The following is a 17,245-nucleotide window of genomic DNA, read 5'->3' as shown; positions in this document are numbered from 1 at the left end:
AATTTGAAACCTTTTTCAGCGGCTGTGGCATCATTATTCCAGCTCTAATAAGCTCTTCCGAGCTCCGAAACCACCCAAGATGGCTCGACCGGTATATACTCAAATCTTCGTGAATCACCACATATGCCGAGCTAAATGACTTTAAACAGGCTGCACAGACTCGCATCACTCACCTACTGAAACACTGGCCCGCCGATCCCATCCGCCCAGCCTCCGTATCCGTTCACACCTACCTCCAATCTCACCTCACCCCTCCTGCACAACAATCCAAAGACTCCACGACACCTACGACAACAAACAATATTTCAGAGTCATCGCTTAACGCACTCTCATCACTTCTAGAAGACCGATACGCGCGTCGCTACCCGCTATCGCCGAAACTAAGGCGACCGGCGAGTAACCCCGACCATTATGACAATCTTATTCGAGAATTTGAGGAGGCGCCTTCGCGGGATTGGCTTGGGAGATTTTGGAAGCGGCTGAGTGGGCAGTTTAGGTTTCAGTAGAGTGTGGGAGCCGGAGCTGGAGGCTTGCTGTTTGGGTGTACGACTATACGTGTATATTATATGGTATGTTCTTGGGGGCTCGTTTTGATATTGGCTATGTGTGTGAAGTGCATTTCTTCCAGGATTGGAGAGACTAAATCTTCAATGAAACACTATATGCTTGCTCCAAACACCTCATAGATAATTTGATGATGGTTGAATATCATGGGCCGTCGTGGAGTTGACCTACGGCGCCGATCTAAGACCAGCAGCATGCGGGTTGTACTCTGTATGCTGACAGCCTAGTTGGGTGCAGTCACTTAAACTTACATCGTCTGATTGATTCTAGTCATATACGCAAGACAAGCGCAACTCTCAAACCCCGCAAGTACGCCACAAAGATGCAACAAGAAACGAAACACTATTTACAGCCGCCACATGCCGCATTTACAGCATAGGCTTTACATCATCAGCAACCTTGAATGGTGCCTCTGTCTTGGAGCGGACCTCGTCAACAGTAACGCCATCTGCCAGCTCAATTAGGGTGAGTCCGTTTGTGAAGTCGACGTCGAAAACGCAGAGCTCGGTGATGATACGGCTAACGCAAGTTCTGCCCGTGAGGGGGAACTCGCACTGCTTGACAATCTTGGGGTTGCCCTTCTTATCCGTGTGCTCCATGGTCACAACGACCTTTGTGGCAGCAGGGTTGGAGACGAGGTCCATGGCGCCGCCGAAGCCCTTGATCTTACCGGGGAGCATCCCTATTCGTGGTTAGCCGGTACAAAGGAAAGGATAGCTGGAAGACTTACAGTTAGCGAGGTCTCCCTTAGCGCTCACTTGCATGGCACCGAGGATAGTAAGATCAATCCGACCAGATCGGATCATACCGAAGGATTCATCACTGCCAAAGACCGCGGCACCAGGAGCAAGCGTCACAGTTTCCTTGCCTGCGTTGATAAGATCGGCATCTTCCTGGCCCTTCTTGGGATAGGGGCCCAATCCGAGAATACCATTCTCAGACTGCAGCTGCACTTCCACTGAAGGGTCAACGAAGTTCGGCGCTAGCATGGGCATGCCAATTCCCAAGTTGGCATACATCCCGTTCTTGAACTCCTTGGCTGCACGTCGGACGATGCGCTCACGCTTCGCAGCAGTGTCACCCTTGCCCAAGGCAGCGGTATCCTCGCCCTCCTCTTTTGCGAAGGTGTATTTTTCAATGTTCTTAGGCGTTGTGCTCTGAATGACGCGCTTCACGTAGATACCCGGCAGGTGAATAGCGGCGGGGTCAATCTCGCCCACCTCAACAATGTGCTCCGCCTCGACGATTGTTGTCTTCGCGTTGCGACCCATGGCACCGTTGAAGTTGGCGGCAGCATAGCGGAACTGGCAGTTACCGAGCTTATCGGCCTTCCAGGCCTTGACAAAGGCATAGTCTCCCTTGATAGACTCCTCCATCACATAGCTCTTTCCGTCAAAGACCTTGACATCGCGAGGCTGACCATAGAGGGCGACGGTGCCATCGGAATTATGCTTTAGTGGTAGCTCTCCAGTTTGTACGACTGTGCCGAAAGCAGCGGGTGTGTAGAAGGCCGGAATACCGGCACCACCAGCTCGGCATCGCTCGGCCAGGGTTCCCTGAGGTGTCAACTCGAGCTCAATTTCACCGCCGAGGTACATGCGCTCAAAGGTCTTGTTCTCTCCGACGTAACTGGCGATCATCTTCTTGATCTGCTTCGACTGCAACAGCAAACCTAGACCAGCACCGTCGACACCGGCGTTGTTGCTAACCGCTGTCAATCCCGTTATTGAGGGGTTATTTTTCACTGCGTTAATCAGAGTGTCTGGCACGCCTGAGAGACCGAATCCACCGGCGAGTAAGGTTGAGTTGGACTTCATATCTTTGATGGCGAGGTCGGCTGACGAGACCACCTTGTTGATCTCGGACCGACGAAGACTACTCGAGAAGGTCCGCGCAAGCAAAATTTGGTGCTGTAGGACTCATGTTAGTTTTGACAATCTGGTGTCAATTAGCGTACGTACCTTGCTCTGGTTGAACGAAGCACGCCTGGCAAAGCGCAGGCATATCGCCGCTGGAGAAGGCATGATGAGTAAGAAAATCTGCTGGAGAGGTGGGAGAGCTCGTGGAAGAAATCTGCTAACGAGCGGCAGACGCAGTGAGGGGAAGACTCCAATTATGTACGAAGTGACGGGCGGCTGGAAACGGAGCTGCGGAATGCGATCCGCCCTGCGCCCCCCAACCCCGGAAAATTCCCCACAAAAGGGAAGCCGATCAGCTACGGAGTACAACGTGATACATACTATGCACATGTCGAGGGACGTTTGCTTTCCTCTAGTGTCAAGGAACTCTTCATACTATCTTCTAATGAGCATGCATATCGCAGTGTAAGTACAATCGGTTTTGTCACCGTTGACTCTACTCCATGGCCTTCAAGGTTCCCAAGCGTGCATGCCGAGTGTAGAAGCCGAAGAAGTACGGAGTAATGCGGGCGGATCTAGCCACCCGGTCCGCGGGCCATTTCGGAAGACCCGAATAGTCCTAAGTCGAGACTACTATCGCAGGACGAAGTGGTTCCTCCAAAAGTTGACGGGTTAGGGACGGGTCAATCCAAGAGTGAGAGACATTATTGCCCCTGCTGTCTCAGTCATGATCATCATTATCATCATCGTATTCACACTTATATTTACAAGGAAGTGTGATCAAAATCACCTCCAACTTCCACATCTAAGAAAATGCTATAGCGACGGATGGTATCAATAACAGCCCAATGCCTTCTCAGCATCCCCAGGCTCATCTCTAATTGATGCAATGCCCACCTCAGAAGCCGCACATGACCAGATACGCGACAAGCCGGTGCACGGCCGGCGAGAATACGGATTCGTCGTGCGGCTGACTCTAGGACCACGTTTCATCACACTATCCCCGGCTGTTGCATATCGTCTAGCCCCTTGCGCTTCAACGGATTCGGAACTGCAGAAGTAGTCGGCGATGTCCTCCCCGGGCCTACCAATTCACACCACTCGCGTCAGTCCCATCATGTGCCCATGGTCCAGTTTTGCCGCGCTCAGCGAGCACCGGTTTGTCCCTTCCCGCAGTAGTTCCGGAATCAGCGCCCTCACCTGTTGCAGCGTTCTCGGCAGATGCTCCCTCATACGTCGGTGGCTCCATATCTACATCGTCGGGCCCTTTCGTGGACGGAGTGACCCCTTCCATGGCAGTGTCGCCCAGGCTTAGACCCGGATCGGGCGCGCCGATGGATGGCGTTTCGACGATTTCTCTGCATACGGGATCTACCAGTCGGTCTTTTATCTGATCGTTGACGTAGACCAGGAAATATGGCGTCGGAGGGTTGTGTCGGTCCTCGCTCTTGAAGATCTCGTCGAGGTCGCGCACTTCGGTCACGTACGTGTCGTTGTATTTGCGCCAGACGTTGCGCTCAAAGTCAAAGATGTAAATATAGTAGTGGCCGAATTCAACGGAGCCATGATGGACAAAAACAGCGTAAAGTCGATACGGTAGATGCTTGTAATCGACGAATTGGCTAGAGATCATGGTCTGGGTATTTTTGATTTCATGTTCGAGGTCTGTAGACCAGTTAGTTGCTGGCCCGAGTTATTTCCTAGGAAAGGGGTTCCTACGCTTGAGTTCGTCTTGGGCCGCCTGCGACAGTCGATCAAGCTCCGGAAGAAGTTGAGGATCAACATCGATGGCACCTTCTGTGGTGTCCTCATTGTCTTTCATGTCATTGAGATTACTCAGGACCTCTTTCGCTGTGCTCAGCAGGGTTGCCGTGTCTAGGCCGTCGGATTCCTGTGCTACAGATTAACATATACTCTTGGGACAGCGAAGGGGGTCCATGCCTCCTGCCGTAGGAGCTCCGCTCGGCGAGCCTCGAGTCCTCTCAAGGCGTCTTTCCATTGCCAACACTCCCTTCGACGTTTGAGGATCTCGGGGTGTCGAGTGTCCATGTATCGATCTAGGTAAATGGTCTCTTTGAGGTCCAGATGGTGCGTAGACTTGAATGATCGCTTCTTGACAGCGTCGAACTGAACCCGCTGGACTTGAATTTGAAGGATTGGAGGGAGTTTGCTGATGGTGGCATACTGCTCAGCAACTGAATCTTCGACATTGACCTTCTGGATATCAAAGGCGCCATCGATCGCTGCGTATATATCCCGAGGTCCTGTTGCCACATCTATCTTGATATCGCACCACCACTCCTCCTTGGAGCGTTCGCCCTTGTCAGAGAGGATATATGAAATTGCCCGACCATAGAAGAGGCTACACAACCGGTAAGTAATTAGAATGCTTGACATATTTGATTGTGGTAAACTCACTCTTTGACTTGATCAAGTTGCTCTCCGTCTTGGGCGATTGATATTGGGCGAATGGCACATTGGCTTTGGAAGAGGACGTTATTGATGACCTCGGTAACATCCTGCTGTGCCCCTATTTCGACCTCTTCAATAAGCTGCCGTTGAGGGTCAGCTTGCGGCATAGGTCTTGGGGGTACTGGGGGAGGTTCGTTGGCGGGGCCAGGGGCTATAGGGCCTGGAGCTTTTGGAACTTCAGAGGGCGCTGCTATTGATCCATTCTGGACATCGGCCATGACAGTGTCGGTTTGAGGCTGTTCGTTTTCTTTATCGTCACTCTGAGGGGGCGACACATTATCGTGTTTCACAATTTCAGAGACCAGTGTTACCTCGCTATCCTGGTCACTAGACTGTTTGGCCTTTTGGGGTTCTGTTGAGGCTTCCTCTTTGCTGTCTTCTTCCACAACCGTCTGCGGGGGTCCCAAGGGTCCCAAGACCGGCAGCCCGTCCCTTTCACCAAGTCCTCCGGGTCTGCCTGCAGATATTGTCGACCTGCGGCGAATGGCGGCTTCATTAGAGGGGCTGATTAGGGTTAATCGCGCAAGCTCCTGTCCTGGGGTGACGGATGGATTCGGAGATGAGATCATATCTGAAAATAGTGTGCGCAATTCCCTGAGGACTGCAGTATGACGCAACTTGTGAGCCTAGTATATCAACGGTTTGAACTACTGCAGCACTTACACCTCTGGGAACGTTCAATCTCCTTTTTCGAGACTTTACGAGAGCCAACCTGCTTTTTCTGGCAGCTTTCGTCGTTCAAATCCATCCTGAAACTTTCAAAGTCCAGTACCATGTTTCGGTATGGGCGAATTGAATAATAAAATTGCAATAAACTGTTGAGATAGCAGGTATTGCCGATATTTTGCAAGCCGACAGGCCACTCGGATAGATTGCGGTCGGATTTTGCTGCGTCACCAGACACCATACTACTCAACAGGGGACTGTTCGTTTCTTTGGCGAGTATGCTCAAGGCCAAGTTGTATTTCTCGGCCTGCGCTGGAGCCTCATCGACGCAAATCGTGTATGCCGCCATAATGGCTCCTTCGTCCGCAGTGCGATCAGGTATTTGTAAGAGCCGATATGCGTCACTCACATCCATCTCACCAGACGTCATCTCACCTGTCTTGACAAAGTGTTTGAGGACGTCTGATTTTCGTGATTCGGCTATAAGTTCAACAGCGCGCCGCGCAATGTCCCTGCAGGAGGGATTATCGTTGACCTGCAGCACTAATTAGTCCTCACGTTCCTGGATCTCGTGCCGATGAATACGGCACCTTAGCTGTAAACATTGCCATGATGAAGTCATCCGCAGTATTATCGCTCACGCCAAGGAAGACTTGGGCCTGTTCAGGGGTTGCAACTCCTGTAATAAAGTCAGCGAGAAGGCAAGTGTAGACGAAGAGATGAATGCTTACTATCTTCCGCCGCAGACTTGATACGCTCGCTCTTCCTACTATCGCCTATTCGCCAGAGCTGCCTTCGAGTCTCCGTCTCTTGGGTGGTAGAGCTCAGATATGCGTAAAATTTGCCGATAATGCTGTCATCGGTGAGCCGTTGGTCATCATGGCTAAGACCAAAATATTTGTATGCTTCGGCAACGTCTAAGTCAGTGTAAAAGTTGCCCTCTGCGGCCGCCACCTCAGCAGCACGGCTGATGGTTTCCGCATCTTCCCCTCCTCTGAGAGACCCTATCTCCCTGAGACATTTCAGGTATTCAGCGGCCCGCCCGACATCTCTCGAAACTTTGTGGTTGAATGTCTCGATGATGGAAGACGTCGACATATCTTCCATGACCCCCAAGTCTTCATAGCAACTGCCTTTGATTAGCACGTAATACACAAGTAAGTACTGATTAACAGGGACTAACGGAGCAGCTGCCATCTGAAATTCGTTCAATCTGGGGGCTTTAGGGTCTAAAGTATTGTTAGCCGGCGGCTCTCAGGCAAGACACCTAGACACCCACAGTCAAACGCATCTACAGCGTAAAGCAAATCGTCAAGTGCTGGATAGTAGGGATATTCGACTTGATTCCCTTTCTTCTCCATCAAAGGCCGTTGGTCTATTAGTGCCGATAGCTCATGGCATACATCGTCTAGGAAAATCTTTTGCGCGTCTTGGTAGGGAAACTCTGCCCACGGGTTAGGTCGGGGCGGCTCCCAGAAGCCGTTACTCTAGACAATGAATTAGTTCCCCGAGAGCCAGCCTCCCACAGACCGAGCGCTGGTACGCACCTTGAAAGTAAATCCAAGAAATTCCAGCAAGTCCTTACATGGCTTTCCGTCAACTCCAAAACTTGTCATGAACCGCTTGTTGTTTGCTGCTATCGCTTTGCTCTGTGGGCTGTTGCGGAGAGCATTCTCTACATATGTGCGAAGGTTCTGTAAGACGGTGATGGGTTGCGGACGGGCCACACCCTCCAGTCGCTCTGGATCAGCTGCAAGCGCAGCATCCGTGCGCTTCTGCAACAAGCTGGGATCGGTCAACAGACTAACCATTTCACTGGAAAGTACCGGAGAAACAACACGTATTGACACCTTTGCGGCACATGCGGAATATGAACAATCGAAATGGTATACCTCCACTAGTTGCCCCTTGTTTGTGTATTCCTCCGGATCTTGGCCACCTTTATGTCTCCCGTAAAAATACACAAAATGGTGTATGTGGTCAGAGAGGCTCTGAGTAGGTTGGCCGACCTGGGCAGAGTCCACTTTTACCTGCAGATGATGTCGGCATTTTGAGCATACCGCGGATATCTTTGTAGGCGTTGCCGAGCTCGCCCTATCCTCCCCAGGTTGCGGGCGTATGGTTTGATTTGGTTTCGTAACATAGCTATGGCGGCAAGCTGCGGGGGAAAGGAAGTGTGGGGGTCCTTGATAGTGCTCGGGATAGACTGGAGGTACATCTGAGAGGAGGTTGCGGCCTGTCTCTGGCGGGTGGGAAGGATCGTAATCGAGCAAGTCTTGGACAAGACGCGGTGCAGTCTTGCCTAGATTGACGGATTTGGAGTATAAGCATGTGGCTGTCCCAAGGTTCGGTAAAAGTGTCTTACCTGAGCTGCGAACGGACGACATTGAGTGTATCCGCACGTCACCTCACTAGAACTTTGGCGAGAGGAACGCGTTGTAGGATGTAAGTGTATTTATAACTTTTCCATGTGGATGCAAAAGGCTATTTGTTATGCGCTTAAGACCGACGGGCCCGGTTTCTATCTAGAAACTCTTCGACGTTGTTAGAAAGCTGTCAGAGCAATAAATCGCGGGGAGGCGCTGGGGTAGACGAGAGGTAGGCAGACGTGCGGGTACACACCGCCAGCGGCTATTGGGTCAGAAGTTGAAGGGTAGAGAGGGTCCTTTTGATATTATGCAAGGGTATGTCAGGGAATGAAAATAAAAGGCCAAGGGCCTGAGATCATCTCCTGGAATCAACTGCCGACATCATCTGGAGCTTCAAAGGAGGGTGCCTGGGGCGGTATTCCGCGGCAGAAACTCCAAATCGCCCAAAATCCGTCGTCACGATCCACCGCAGCCGACTTCATTCAATTCAAGCTCCAGTGCACCTCTACCCACACGCGACCGTCACCATGGGCTCGTCCTCTGAAGAGCACGCTTATCACGCCCAAGATACGATTGGGAGGACAATCAAAACCATTGGGCTTACGGGCTCCGTGGGTCTGTTTGCATCAGCTGTTCAAAACACCCTCGCTCGACAGAACGTGGGACCATGGGGAATTTTCGTGAGAAGTGGCGGTACCATCGGTATCTTTGGTAGGGCCAATTGAAGTTCTCTGATGCCTGGCTTGATACTGTGCTAAATTTTACCGGCAGCTGCCATGGGAGGTACATATGAATTCGTTAAGACTGCGTCCGCCAACCTCCGAGAGACCGAAGACTACTGGAATGTCGCTCTTGGAGGCTTCTTCTCTGGTGCAATTCTCGGGCTGCGAGGTGCGTTCTCGAATGCTAGATACATAATGCGGGGCAATCGCGCATGCTAATTCACGAGCAGCTCGGACATTCCCCGCTCTTCTCGGTTACGGCGCGGCACTTGCTACCACAATGGGTGCGTTCGAGTACACTGGTGGGACGCTGTATGGCCGTAGGCCGGAGCGCAGCGAGGACGAATTTGAGCGTCGAACACAATTGAGGACACAGTGGAGGACTCCTGGTGAGCAGACACTGGCTGAGCTCGGTGAGGGACGTGGTACGTGAAACCCCATTAATAGGTTGGATTTGATATTCCTAACTTCTGCATCTAGGTATCTATGGCCCTGGATATAAGGAGCGGCGAGCAGAGAGGATCAAGGAGGCATACGGAATTGACGTTCCTACCTCCAGCGTCCCCGCTTCATAAAATCTTTTGGGTCGGCGTCTTTATCCAGTCTGTAAAATCACTTGCAATATATCATATGTCCTCTTATCGAGCACATCTACAATAAGATTTCCCTTTGTCTTGGTTCAATATTGGCAAAGTTCGAAGTATGGGGGTGTTCTGGCCAATCAGATAACAGGTTTATCAATCATATCAGAAAGCAAGATGAAGCACCTCAGTGCTTCATGAATGTCCTCCACGGAAAATGAGGGAAGGGAAAAGCAGGACCTCTTAGATGAAGATGATTTCAAGGTCAACTGATGTTAAATCGAACGACACTTGCGACATATGCTCTTGTACAGGACCTCTATGCCCCGACTCTACCTCTTTAACTCATCAACTACTAGGAACAGCCACCTTGGAAGTGTCCAAACAAACACAAATACCGTCGGCCATATCGATCGCGAAGTATGCACATGTCTAAGGGTCACAATGCCCACCCAAGCCCAAAGATCGCCATTTCCTGAGTATCTCAAGACATGTATTCCGTGGTCTGCACTTCTAAACATCGGCTCTCCCCTGCCAGCGACAGCCAAGTCCCTCGGAATCTCGCCGGAGCAATGAAGAGTCCGAATTTTCTGGAAGGCATCCACCGATCCCCCCGTCCCGTCTCATCAAGGAGAAATGAAAACGGTACGGACCTTCATTCTACTAAAATTAGGTGTGGAGTGCAGAGGCACAACGTGCGTGGACCTGCACTGTGATATCAAATTTAACCCCTTACCACGATTGAGACAATACTAGATAAAATAAACTTCCAGGGGAATGATAAGTAGTCAGACAGTACAGTACTAATTGGTTTAAAGTGGCTGGTGATAATTTAGATTGAGGCGTTCGTTTACCACGCTAATGTAGTATATACCCCGTACACAAGGAGTGGATGGAGGATGTCGACTTCACCCATGGTTCATCGCAAATCCAGCAACAAGCCTCGAGGTGAGCTCACCCAACCCCAAGATTGGGTACTTAGCACTGCAGTGCGAAAGCAAGCAGAGCCGATCGACATGGGATCGAACCATGATAGCCCGAGATCGATGTCGGATGCACAATACATGACGTCGAGCAGCTCTTAGATAACCCAAACGGGAATGATCCGCCAATGGTTCTCCCCTTTTCCCAAGGACTCATGGTGAACTCCGGAACTTTAAGATGAGATTCGCCACTTGTTCCTCAGGAAAAGGGATGGATGTTCTGGAAAGAGATGAAGGAGAATCGCTGTGGGCTCACGCTCCACCATTCCAATTGCCATTGGGCCTCACTACAGGCCATAGCCACAGGCTTCAGCCCTTTTCGATGGAGTTAGCTACTCCCAATGTATGTACAAGCCACGCTGGGTCGGAACTATGTATGGGTAAGGGGGAAGAAATTCAAAATCAATTATTATTGCGATAACGATCTTTCTGAATAATATGAGCCCTGGGAGGGAAATGAGATCGGGTGGAATACTTCGGGTCATGGCAGGCAACGGCATTTCTTCTGGGTATCGCCAGCGTTGCTGGATACGCAATGCATCCATCATCCCGGGCTGTACCTGAACTGGGAGAACGAGAAAGTGTTGACAATTTGGTCCCAGTACTCCGTAGTCGCGATTTTGCTTCGAGGATACAACACAGTGCAATCACTGCATTGTAGCGAGTCAGGACGCCAGATCTCAATGGGTCCGAAGATTCCGCCCGCACAGGTTCAACACTTCAAGGTTCGTCTTGGGCGTCATCAAAGGTCGCATCGCCCAGTGTCGACGTCATCCGCATCCGTCTTGCTTTCTTGTTCTTCATAACCTGAGAGCCCCTCTTCCGTCTGGTCCTTCTTCAGCTTTTCAGCCCTGCATCGCTGATTTCGAGATCATCTTCATGATTTTCAAGTCTCCCTCTCTTCAAGGCCTGGGGACATTCCTCCTTTCAGCGGGTGGAGCCATACATCACAGCATTGAGCATTCCGATCGCCCGCTTTATTATTGACGGTTCTCCTGATATTTATACGCCGGTATCCTTTCCTGTTAGGCTATTCCTGCCTGACTTTTAGTTTCGATTTCCTGCGCGGGAACAACCCAAAAGTACCCCCGCAAACAGTGCGCTCCAGGCCCTTCAAGCCCGTTCGCCTGGTAACCAAATCTCCCATTCCTAAATAGTAAAACTGGAAAGGGTCACTCTCTCCTATCTTGATTCTATTCATATCCTCTCGCTTTTCCCCTGCAACTCGTCTGCCTGCTTCTCTCGCCTTGTCCCTCCGCCTCCTCTCACTGATTGGGTCGGTTGATGTTGATGCGCACTCGGGTCTGCACCGCCCCTGTTCATCTGCTGCTGCTGCGTGGACTCCTCTCCGCGCCTCGGTATTCACGCGCTTAGTACAACCCCGCCATGGCAATGGCTTTGCGCTCACAAACCCCCGTCCAGGACGGGTTTGCCTCTGCGTCACAGCATCCAGATTCGCTGTTGACCACTCGGGGCTATGGTGCACGATCAGGCTCCCGCCCTAACTCATTCGCCGCCAGTGGTTCTGGTTATAACGCCGCACATGGCGCCGTTGAGCCCTCTCCGCTAAACCACTACGGCCGCTTTCACGAGGAACTAGACGCAATCAGCAGGCGCGGTTCAATGGATGGTCCATCGGGAATACAACGATCAGCGTCTCAAATGTCCCAATCTCGTTCTGCAACCCCAACCAGATCAGGCACTCTGAAGAAAAAGTCGTCCCTAAGCAAGAGGGGCAGCATGCGACGCAGCGGAAGCCGGAGGAGCTTGCGTGCTGGGAGCGTGAGAAGCCTGGTACTAGGCGATAAGGAAAAGTATCCGGTGGATGGTGATGAAGACATCAACAGCGCATTTTATGTTCCCGTTCCGACGACTGGAAATCCTACTGAGGTTTTGTCCAACCGTTTCCAAGGTAAGCTTACACTATATCGGAAAGAATGACCACTAACACATTTACTAGCCTGGAGGAAGGTTCTCAAGGATTTGATTGTATTTTTCAAGGAGCTCCAAAAACAACATGAAGCTCGAGCAAAACTGTACCTTTCGACGACAAATATCATGAATAACACGTCGCTTCCCCCAACATTTCTCAAGTCAGGCGGCCTCGGAGATGCGAATGAGATTCTGAGAGATTTCCACCGCCAGGCGCATGATGAGGCAACTAAGGCGGCACAGGTGGGAAGCGAAGTCATCAACCAACTCGTGGGACTGCGGATTGATCTTCAGAAGAAGATCAAGGAAATCAAAGCGCTTTCGGGGGATTTCCGCAACTCTGTTGACAAAGAGGTCGACGTCACTCGCAAGTCAGTCCGACACTTGCAAGAAGCGTTGGGCCTGGTCGACGAAGATCCTTCTGCTACATCTGGGAAGGGCGACCCCTTCATTGTCCGTCTGAATGTAGAAAAGCAGATTGAAAAGCAAATTGAGGAGGAAAACTACCTGCATCGAGTATGTACAATGTCGTTTTCGCATGATCTTGTACTAACATGTTGCTAGGCCTATCTGAACCTTGAAAACTCCGGCCGTGAACTCGAGTCCATTGTTGTCAGCGAGATCCAAAAGGCTTACAATGCCTATGCCGGTATTCTCAAACGGGAGGCGGACGAGGCCCTCGACACTGCAGAGAAGCTTCGCGTAGGCCCAATTTCGATGCCGCACGACCACGAATGGAACGCTTTTGTTGCCGAAACTGACGAGATGGTGGACCCGCGTGTACCTTTGCGAGATGTTGACAATATCACGTTTCCAGGCAAGGATCATCCCGCAGCAGCCGAGGTCAGGTCTGGAATGCTGGAGCGCAAGAGCAAGTATCTCAAGAGTTACGCTCCTGGATGGTTAGTCTTGATCATTGTTGTTTAGTCCGCCTCTAACTGTTGCAGGTATGTTTTGTCGCCAACCCATCTGCACGAATTCAAATCGGCCGATAGAGTTGCATGGCAGACGCCCGTGATGTCATTGTACCTTCCGGAGCAGAAGCTCGGATCTCATTCGCAACCAGACTCAACGTCGCACAAGTTCATGCTGAAAGGACGACAAACCGGAACCATGCACCGCGGTCATTCATGGGTATTCAGGGCAGAGTCTTACGAGACGATGATGGCCTGGTACGAGGACATAGAAGGGCTCATCTCCAGGACCGGAGAAGCCCGGAATGCGTACGTCAGGCGGCATATACGGAGCGTGAGTGGCGCCAGTTTCCGAAGCAGCAGTGACGGGGTCATGGATGAGGACGAAGCAGATCGAACACCCTACTCTGCCGAATCAGTCGTGATGAGCCAAGAGCGCCCGACGTCCCAACCCCGTCAGCCAGGCGGCCGTTTCCCGAGTGATGTGCACATCGACCGTCATATGCAGGCGCCCATGTCACCTTCAAGCGGAGAGAGCTCCGGGGAGAGGGATCTGCTTGCGGCAGCAGGCTCGCTGCCCGATGGTGGGCACTACTTTGCTGCTAATTCAAGCAACCGCTATCATTCTGACAGAGATTCAGTTTCGCATCAGAACTCGAATCCGAGCAGATCCGCAAGCAGTGGTGGTCAGCGGTTCCCCATTGACGGGTACGACAACTACCAAGACAAGTGGATGGCTTCATCCGACTCTTTTCGCCGCAGTCAGCAAAACTCACAATCAGTTCAGCCAGCACCTGCCCCCGCATCTGTTGACAATCGCGTAACCATCGAGTCTCCCAAGGAGAACCCTTCAAACACCGTCTTCATTGCCGGTCTCGGCTCCACCTCAACCCAAGACCACGCCACACAGCGCCAGCGCAACCGTGGCGAAAGCGCCTCAACCGCCTTTACAAACACCAACGTGACCAGCAACACACATAGCACCGTCCCGACATCAGTGGGTGAAGATGAAGAGTCAGACGATGACCTCGAGTCCGTGAAGCAAGGCCCTCGGTCTCCCCGTTCCGAGATGTCGTCTCTCCCAAACAGCGTGCGGAACTCCATCGACGTTTCCAAGAGACCCGCAGCACAGACCAAGAACAGCGTCTCCACGATCGAATTGAACATACCGGGCCACTACCCGCGTCAACAAGCCGCCGTCTAAGCACTTTTTTTTCCCGTCACGGGTGTAAGCTAGGTAGAGCTTGAAACATCTTCTTGTTCAAGCTCTGCCTTTCTTTTGTTTCCTTTGTAAATAGTTGATTTCCTTTGTACCTGCTCACCACCGAGCTATCTAATCCTCCCGCGAACCATGCCCAGGTCGGAACCGGGGCTGAGGCGAGAAGATCAGATAACTAGGTAGGCGACGATTTCCCTTTGTCGGATATTCCCTTCGCTTCGTCGGCCGTAGATATGTGGTCGCTTTCCGTTTCCTTCACCTGTACAATATTGTCGATATCCCATCGTGCTGGGCTTGGTTTGGTGTTTTGCTTTGGTTTTATCTCTGTTTGATATAACTCGCCTGCAAGGGCAGAATATATGATTGTTACGCCCTGCCATTATGAAGCTGGTTTATATATGAGATGATTCAAATACTATGGTGTCTATTCAGTGATATCTAGAAAGTACCAGTATGTCAGAGTGGATTACCGGGCTACCTATCTCAAGTCCCAGTTGCAAAGTAGTTGGGTATCTATCTACCACTATGACGGCCTTACAAACATCTATGAAATTGCTGGACCATTTTTTTTTTGGTTAGTACCTTCCAGTTTGTCTCCAGTGATACGAGTCAATGTTTCGACATAAACAAGTACGTAGCCCGATTTATGTTATTCCACATGACCGGATAGAAAATCAAACAGCGAGCAAAGGCGGCGTGTACGTCGAAAAACAATTTCAGTGTGAAAACAGACCACAGTGGCCCCATATAAGCAATCCCATCCATCGCCTTGAAAAGCAACTTCGAATACTTTTTTTTCCGGCCCTCCGGGACTCCGAGTCATACTCATTCTCGCGCGAGGGAAAAAGTAAGCTTAGGAAAATACAATTACATGATCTGGTCCTGGGTGAGACCACCGGTTGGTGGGACATCATCCATCACGTCGCCCTGGCCCTGCGAGGGGGTCATGTACTTGACAAAAGTGATGCCGAGAGGGCGGCCACCATACTGATATCCAGTGAACTTGGCTGTGAGAGAATTAGCGAACGAGCCGAGTGCAAAAGGGAGAGGTTCATACAAATGGCAGTCTCCGCCGTATCGCCGCTGTCGAACTGGACGACACCAGTTCCACGAGAGCGGCCGTTAGGCTCATATTGAATTTCGGCACGGTCCACCTTTCCAATGGTTGAGAACAGGTCCACCAAGTCCTCATTGCACGTGGACCACGGAAGCTACGATCTGTCAGGCTCTGTCCAGAAAAGACACTGTTTGCTGTGGGACACTCACGTTGCGCACGTAGATCACAGGACCTTTGTCGCCTCCGGAGGTAGCGAAATCCGTGAACGAGTTGGGAGGTACCGAGGCCGCGCCCTCAAAACCGGGTCCAGTAGGGGCACCGCCATAACCACCGCCATAGCCTCCTCGGAAGCCACCACCAAAGCCGCCACGGCCACCAGCAAAACCTCCGCGGCCGCCGAATCCGCCACGACCACCGAAACCGCCCCCGAAGCCACCGCGGCCCATGCCGGGTCCCGATCCGGCGAACCGGTCTTCACGGACTTCCAAGGTACGTCCTTGCCAATCGTATCCATTGAATTGCTGAATAGCGTTGCGCGCATCGTCGGGCGATTCAAAAGCAACAATTCCGGAGCCCTTGGGGCGACCGGAGGCGTCGGTATGAACATCGGCACGGATTACGGCGCCTTGTTGAGCTATGTCGCAGAGGACGGTCAATATCAGAACGTTTTGAGACTTTTAAAAAAAAGGGGTAGACGGCAGGAAACAGCTGCAGCTGGTCGGCATAAGCCTGACACCTGGGCTTACCTGCTTGGCGGAAGAGATCCTTCAAATCTTGCCAGCCAACGTTGAAAGGAAGCTATAACACGTCAGTTCAAGAATGCCTCGGCCAATGACGTCGTATCATAGTCAAGAGCAAGGAAGAAAACATACGTTCGAAACGTAGAGCTGTCTTCCTCCAGCGCCGCCGCCGCCGCCACCACCACCGTAACCGAATCCACCACGGCCAAGACCACCGCCAAAGTCTCCACGGGCAGGGCCGCCCGAGAAACGAGGCTCAGGCTCCCGGTCCTAATGAAAGGAGTGTCAGTATCGGATACGGTAGATAGCAGAGCCAAGGTGAGGTACCTCGCGGACATAGACTAAGCGTCCCATAAGATTCTGGTTACTGAGAGTGTTGACCGCATTCTGCGCTTGCTCCCTGGTCGCGTATTCCACAATCCTTTTTTGAATTAGCCTTTCCGTGGTCGATATCTAAAAAGGAGGTAGAACTCACCCGCATCCCTACAATAATCCCGGACAACCAGGCCCAGCCCGTCAACCCAAACAGTCCAAGCAAAATCGAACCAACGGGGGTGAGAAAGGAAACCAGAAACAAAGGAAAAAAAAGGAAGAACCAGTCACGCTACGCATTGGCGCCCACCTTCGACATTCCATTAGGAAGAAGCAAGACGTCGGCAAAGATGACTTCTCCAGCTGTAAAGACGACGCGAAAGACGACCCCCCAAAGTCAGCCACAGATTCCAAATCCAACAAATGCTCATCGCACTGCCGACACGATATGACCCTGCTCACCCTGTCTCATAAAATCTTTAAGATGATGCCATTTGACATCGTAGGAAAGGTTGCCAACATAGACCCGGCGGTCCTGCTGGGATGATTCGCGCACTGACTGCATCATTTGTTCTTTCGCGACTGCACGGTCTTCGAATGACCTAGGGGGAGGCGGGTAGCTACCGCGCCCACTGTATCCCGAACCTGAATGACCTCCTGACGGTCCCTGGGCAGTACTCATAGGAGAGCGTGAACGGCGATCGCTGCGGCGGTAGTCGTCACGATCACGGCTGCGAGATCGACTGCGTGGCGAATACGAACGACGGCTCCGTCGAGGACTACGTGATCGACGACGAGGAGAACGAGACCTCTCGCGCTGGAAGCGGTCAGTGTCGTAATCACCGGAAGACATTG

General features: G+C 51.7%; 5 protein-coding genes across 5 annotated transcripts; 2 read left to right on the top strand and 3 right to left on the bottom strand.

The window, feature by feature from the left end:
* Nucleotides 1–759: 759 nt before the first annotated feature.
* BJX68DRAFT_76680 (3-oxoacid CoA-transferase) lies at nucleotides 760–2,707 on the bottom strand. Its single transcript, XM_071049732.1, has 3 exons — nucleotides 2,526–2,707; nucleotides 1,295–2,474; nucleotides 760–1,246 (listed from the first exon to the last, which is right to left on the bottom strand). Exons 1-3 carry the CDS (start codon nucleotides 2,586–2,588, stop codon nucleotides 933–935), a joined length of 1,557 nt encoding a protein of 518 aa, XP_070899623.1. The 5' UTR covers nucleotides 2,589–2,707; the 3' UTR covers nucleotides 760–932.
* Nucleotides 2,708–3,309: 602 nt separating this feature from the next.
* Nucleotides 3,310–8,058, bottom strand: BJX68DRAFT_76570 (ubiquitin-specific protease UBP2). The gene is made up of 12 exons (XM_071049731.1): nucleotides 7,927–8,058; nucleotides 7,109–7,863; nucleotides 6,841–7,048; nucleotides 6,745–6,790; nucleotides 6,293–6,690; nucleotides 6,152–6,240; nucleotides 5,559–6,096; nucleotides 4,842–5,496; nucleotides 4,365–4,785; nucleotides 4,143–4,314; nucleotides 3,624–4,088; nucleotides 3,310–3,507 (listed from the first exon to the last, which is right to left on the bottom strand). The coding sequence occupies exons 1-12, from the start codon at nucleotides 7,946–7,948 to the stop codon at nucleotides 3,416–3,418; spliced, it is 3,861 nt and encodes a 1,286-aa protein (XP_070899622.1). The 5' UTR covers nucleotides 7,949–8,058; the 3' UTR covers nucleotides 3,310–3,415.
* A 287-nt stretch (nucleotides 8,059–8,345) lies between these two features.
* Nucleotides 8,346–9,532, top strand: BJX68DRAFT_236806 (uncharacterized protein). Its single transcript, XM_071040075.1, has 4 exons — nucleotides 8,346–8,641; nucleotides 8,702–8,821; nucleotides 8,883–9,077; nucleotides 9,133–9,532. Exons 1-4 carry the CDS (start codon nucleotides 8,458–8,460, stop codon nucleotides 9,225–9,227), a joined length of 594 nt encoding a protein of 197 aa, XP_070899621.1. The 5' UTR covers nucleotides 8,346–8,457; the 3' UTR covers nucleotides 9,228–9,532.
* Nucleotides 9,533–11,042: 1,510 nt separating this feature from the next.
* Nucleotides 11,043–14,693, top strand: BJX68DRAFT_275465 (SLM1 family PH domain-containing protein). The gene is made up of 4 exons (XM_071047855.1): nucleotides 11,043–12,128; nucleotides 12,177–12,664; nucleotides 12,713–13,050; nucleotides 13,096–14,693. Exons 1-4 carry the CDS (start codon nucleotides 11,603–11,605, stop codon nucleotides 14,264–14,266), a joined length of 2,523 nt encoding a protein of 840 aa, XP_070899620.1. The 5' UTR covers nucleotides 11,043–11,602; the 3' UTR covers nucleotides 14,267–14,693.
* A 455-nt stretch (nucleotides 14,694–15,148) lies between these two features.
* BJX68DRAFT_266540 (RNP domain protein) lies at nucleotides 15,149–17,243 on the bottom strand (the record flags this gene model as incomplete). Its single annotated transcript, XM_071045528.1, has 8 exons — nucleotides 15,149–15,288; nucleotides 15,339–15,492; nucleotides 15,548–15,972; nucleotides 16,085–16,136; nucleotides 16,211–16,348; nucleotides 16,406–16,499; nucleotides 16,687–16,753; nucleotides 16,853–17,243. 8 exons carry the CDS (start codon nucleotides 17,241–17,243, stop codon nucleotides 15,149–15,151), a joined length of 1,461 nt encoding a protein of 486 aa, XP_070899619.1.
* Nucleotides 17,244–17,245: the final 2 nt, after the last annotated feature.

This window comes from Aspergillus pseudodeflectus, assembly GCF_044049435.1.
Source record: "Aspergillus pseudodeflectus strain CBS 756.74 chromosome Unknown BJX68scaffold_19, whole genome shotgun sequence".
Lineage (NCBI taxonomy): Eukaryota > Fungi > Ascomycota > Eurotiomycetes > Eurotiales > Aspergillaceae > Aspergillus > Aspergillus pseudodeflectus.
Note: the sequence above shows the minus strand (reverse complement) of the source record. Positions and strands in the feature narration are given on the sequence as shown.

Excerpts from the sequence above, each read along its gene's own strand:
- BJX68DRAFT_76680 (XM_071049732.1), bottom strand. The coding sequence starts at position 2,588 with ATGCCTTCTCCAGCGGCGATATGCCTGCGCTTTGCCAGGCGTGCTTCG. Across the intron at positions 2,475-2,525 it reads CTTCGTTCAACCAGAGCAAG|CACCAAATTTTGCTTGCGCG; the intron begins GTACGTACGCTA and ends TGAGTCCTACAG. Across the intron at positions 1,247-1,294 it reads TAAGGGAGACCTCGCTAACT|GGATGCTCCCCGGTAAGATC; the intron begins GTAAGTCTTCCA and ends AACCACGAATAG.
- BJX68DRAFT_76570 (XM_071049731.1), bottom strand. The coding sequence starts at position 7,948 with ATGTCGTCCGTTCGCAGCTCAG. Across the intron at positions 7,049-7,108 it reads TTCTTGGATTTACTTTCAAG|AGTAACGGCTTCTGGGAGCC; the intron begins GTGCGTACCAGC and ends TTCATTGTCTAG. Across the intron at positions 6,241-6,292 it reads CAAGTCTGCGGCGGAAGATA|GAGTTGCAACCCCTGAACAG; the intron begins GTAAGCATTCAT and ends ACTTTATTACAG.
- BJX68DRAFT_236806 (XM_071040075.1), top strand. The coding sequence starts at position 8,458 with ATGGGCTCGTCCTCTGAAGAGCACGCTTATCACGCCCAAGATACGATT. Across the intron at positions 8,642-8,701 it reads CGGTACCATCGGTATCTTTG|CTGCCATGGGAGGTACATAT; the intron begins GTAGGGCCAATT and ends TTTTACCGGCAG. Across the intron at positions 9,078-9,132 it reads TGAGCTCGGTGAGGGACGTG|GTATCTATGGCCCTGGATAT; the intron begins GTACGTGAAACC and ends TTCTGCATCTAG.
- BJX68DRAFT_275465 (XM_071047855.1), top strand. The coding sequence starts at position 11,603 with ATGGCAATGGCTTTGCGCTCACAAACCCCCGTCCAGGACGGGTTTGCC. Across the intron at positions 12,665-12,712 it reads AGGAAAACTACCTGCATCGA|GCCTATCTGAACCTTGAAAA; the intron begins GTATGTACAATG and ends ACATGTTGCTAG. Across the intron at positions 13,051-13,095 it reads AAGAGTTACGCTCCTGGATG|GTATGTTTTGTCGCCAACCC; the intron begins GTTAGTCTTGAT and ends TAACTGTTGCAG.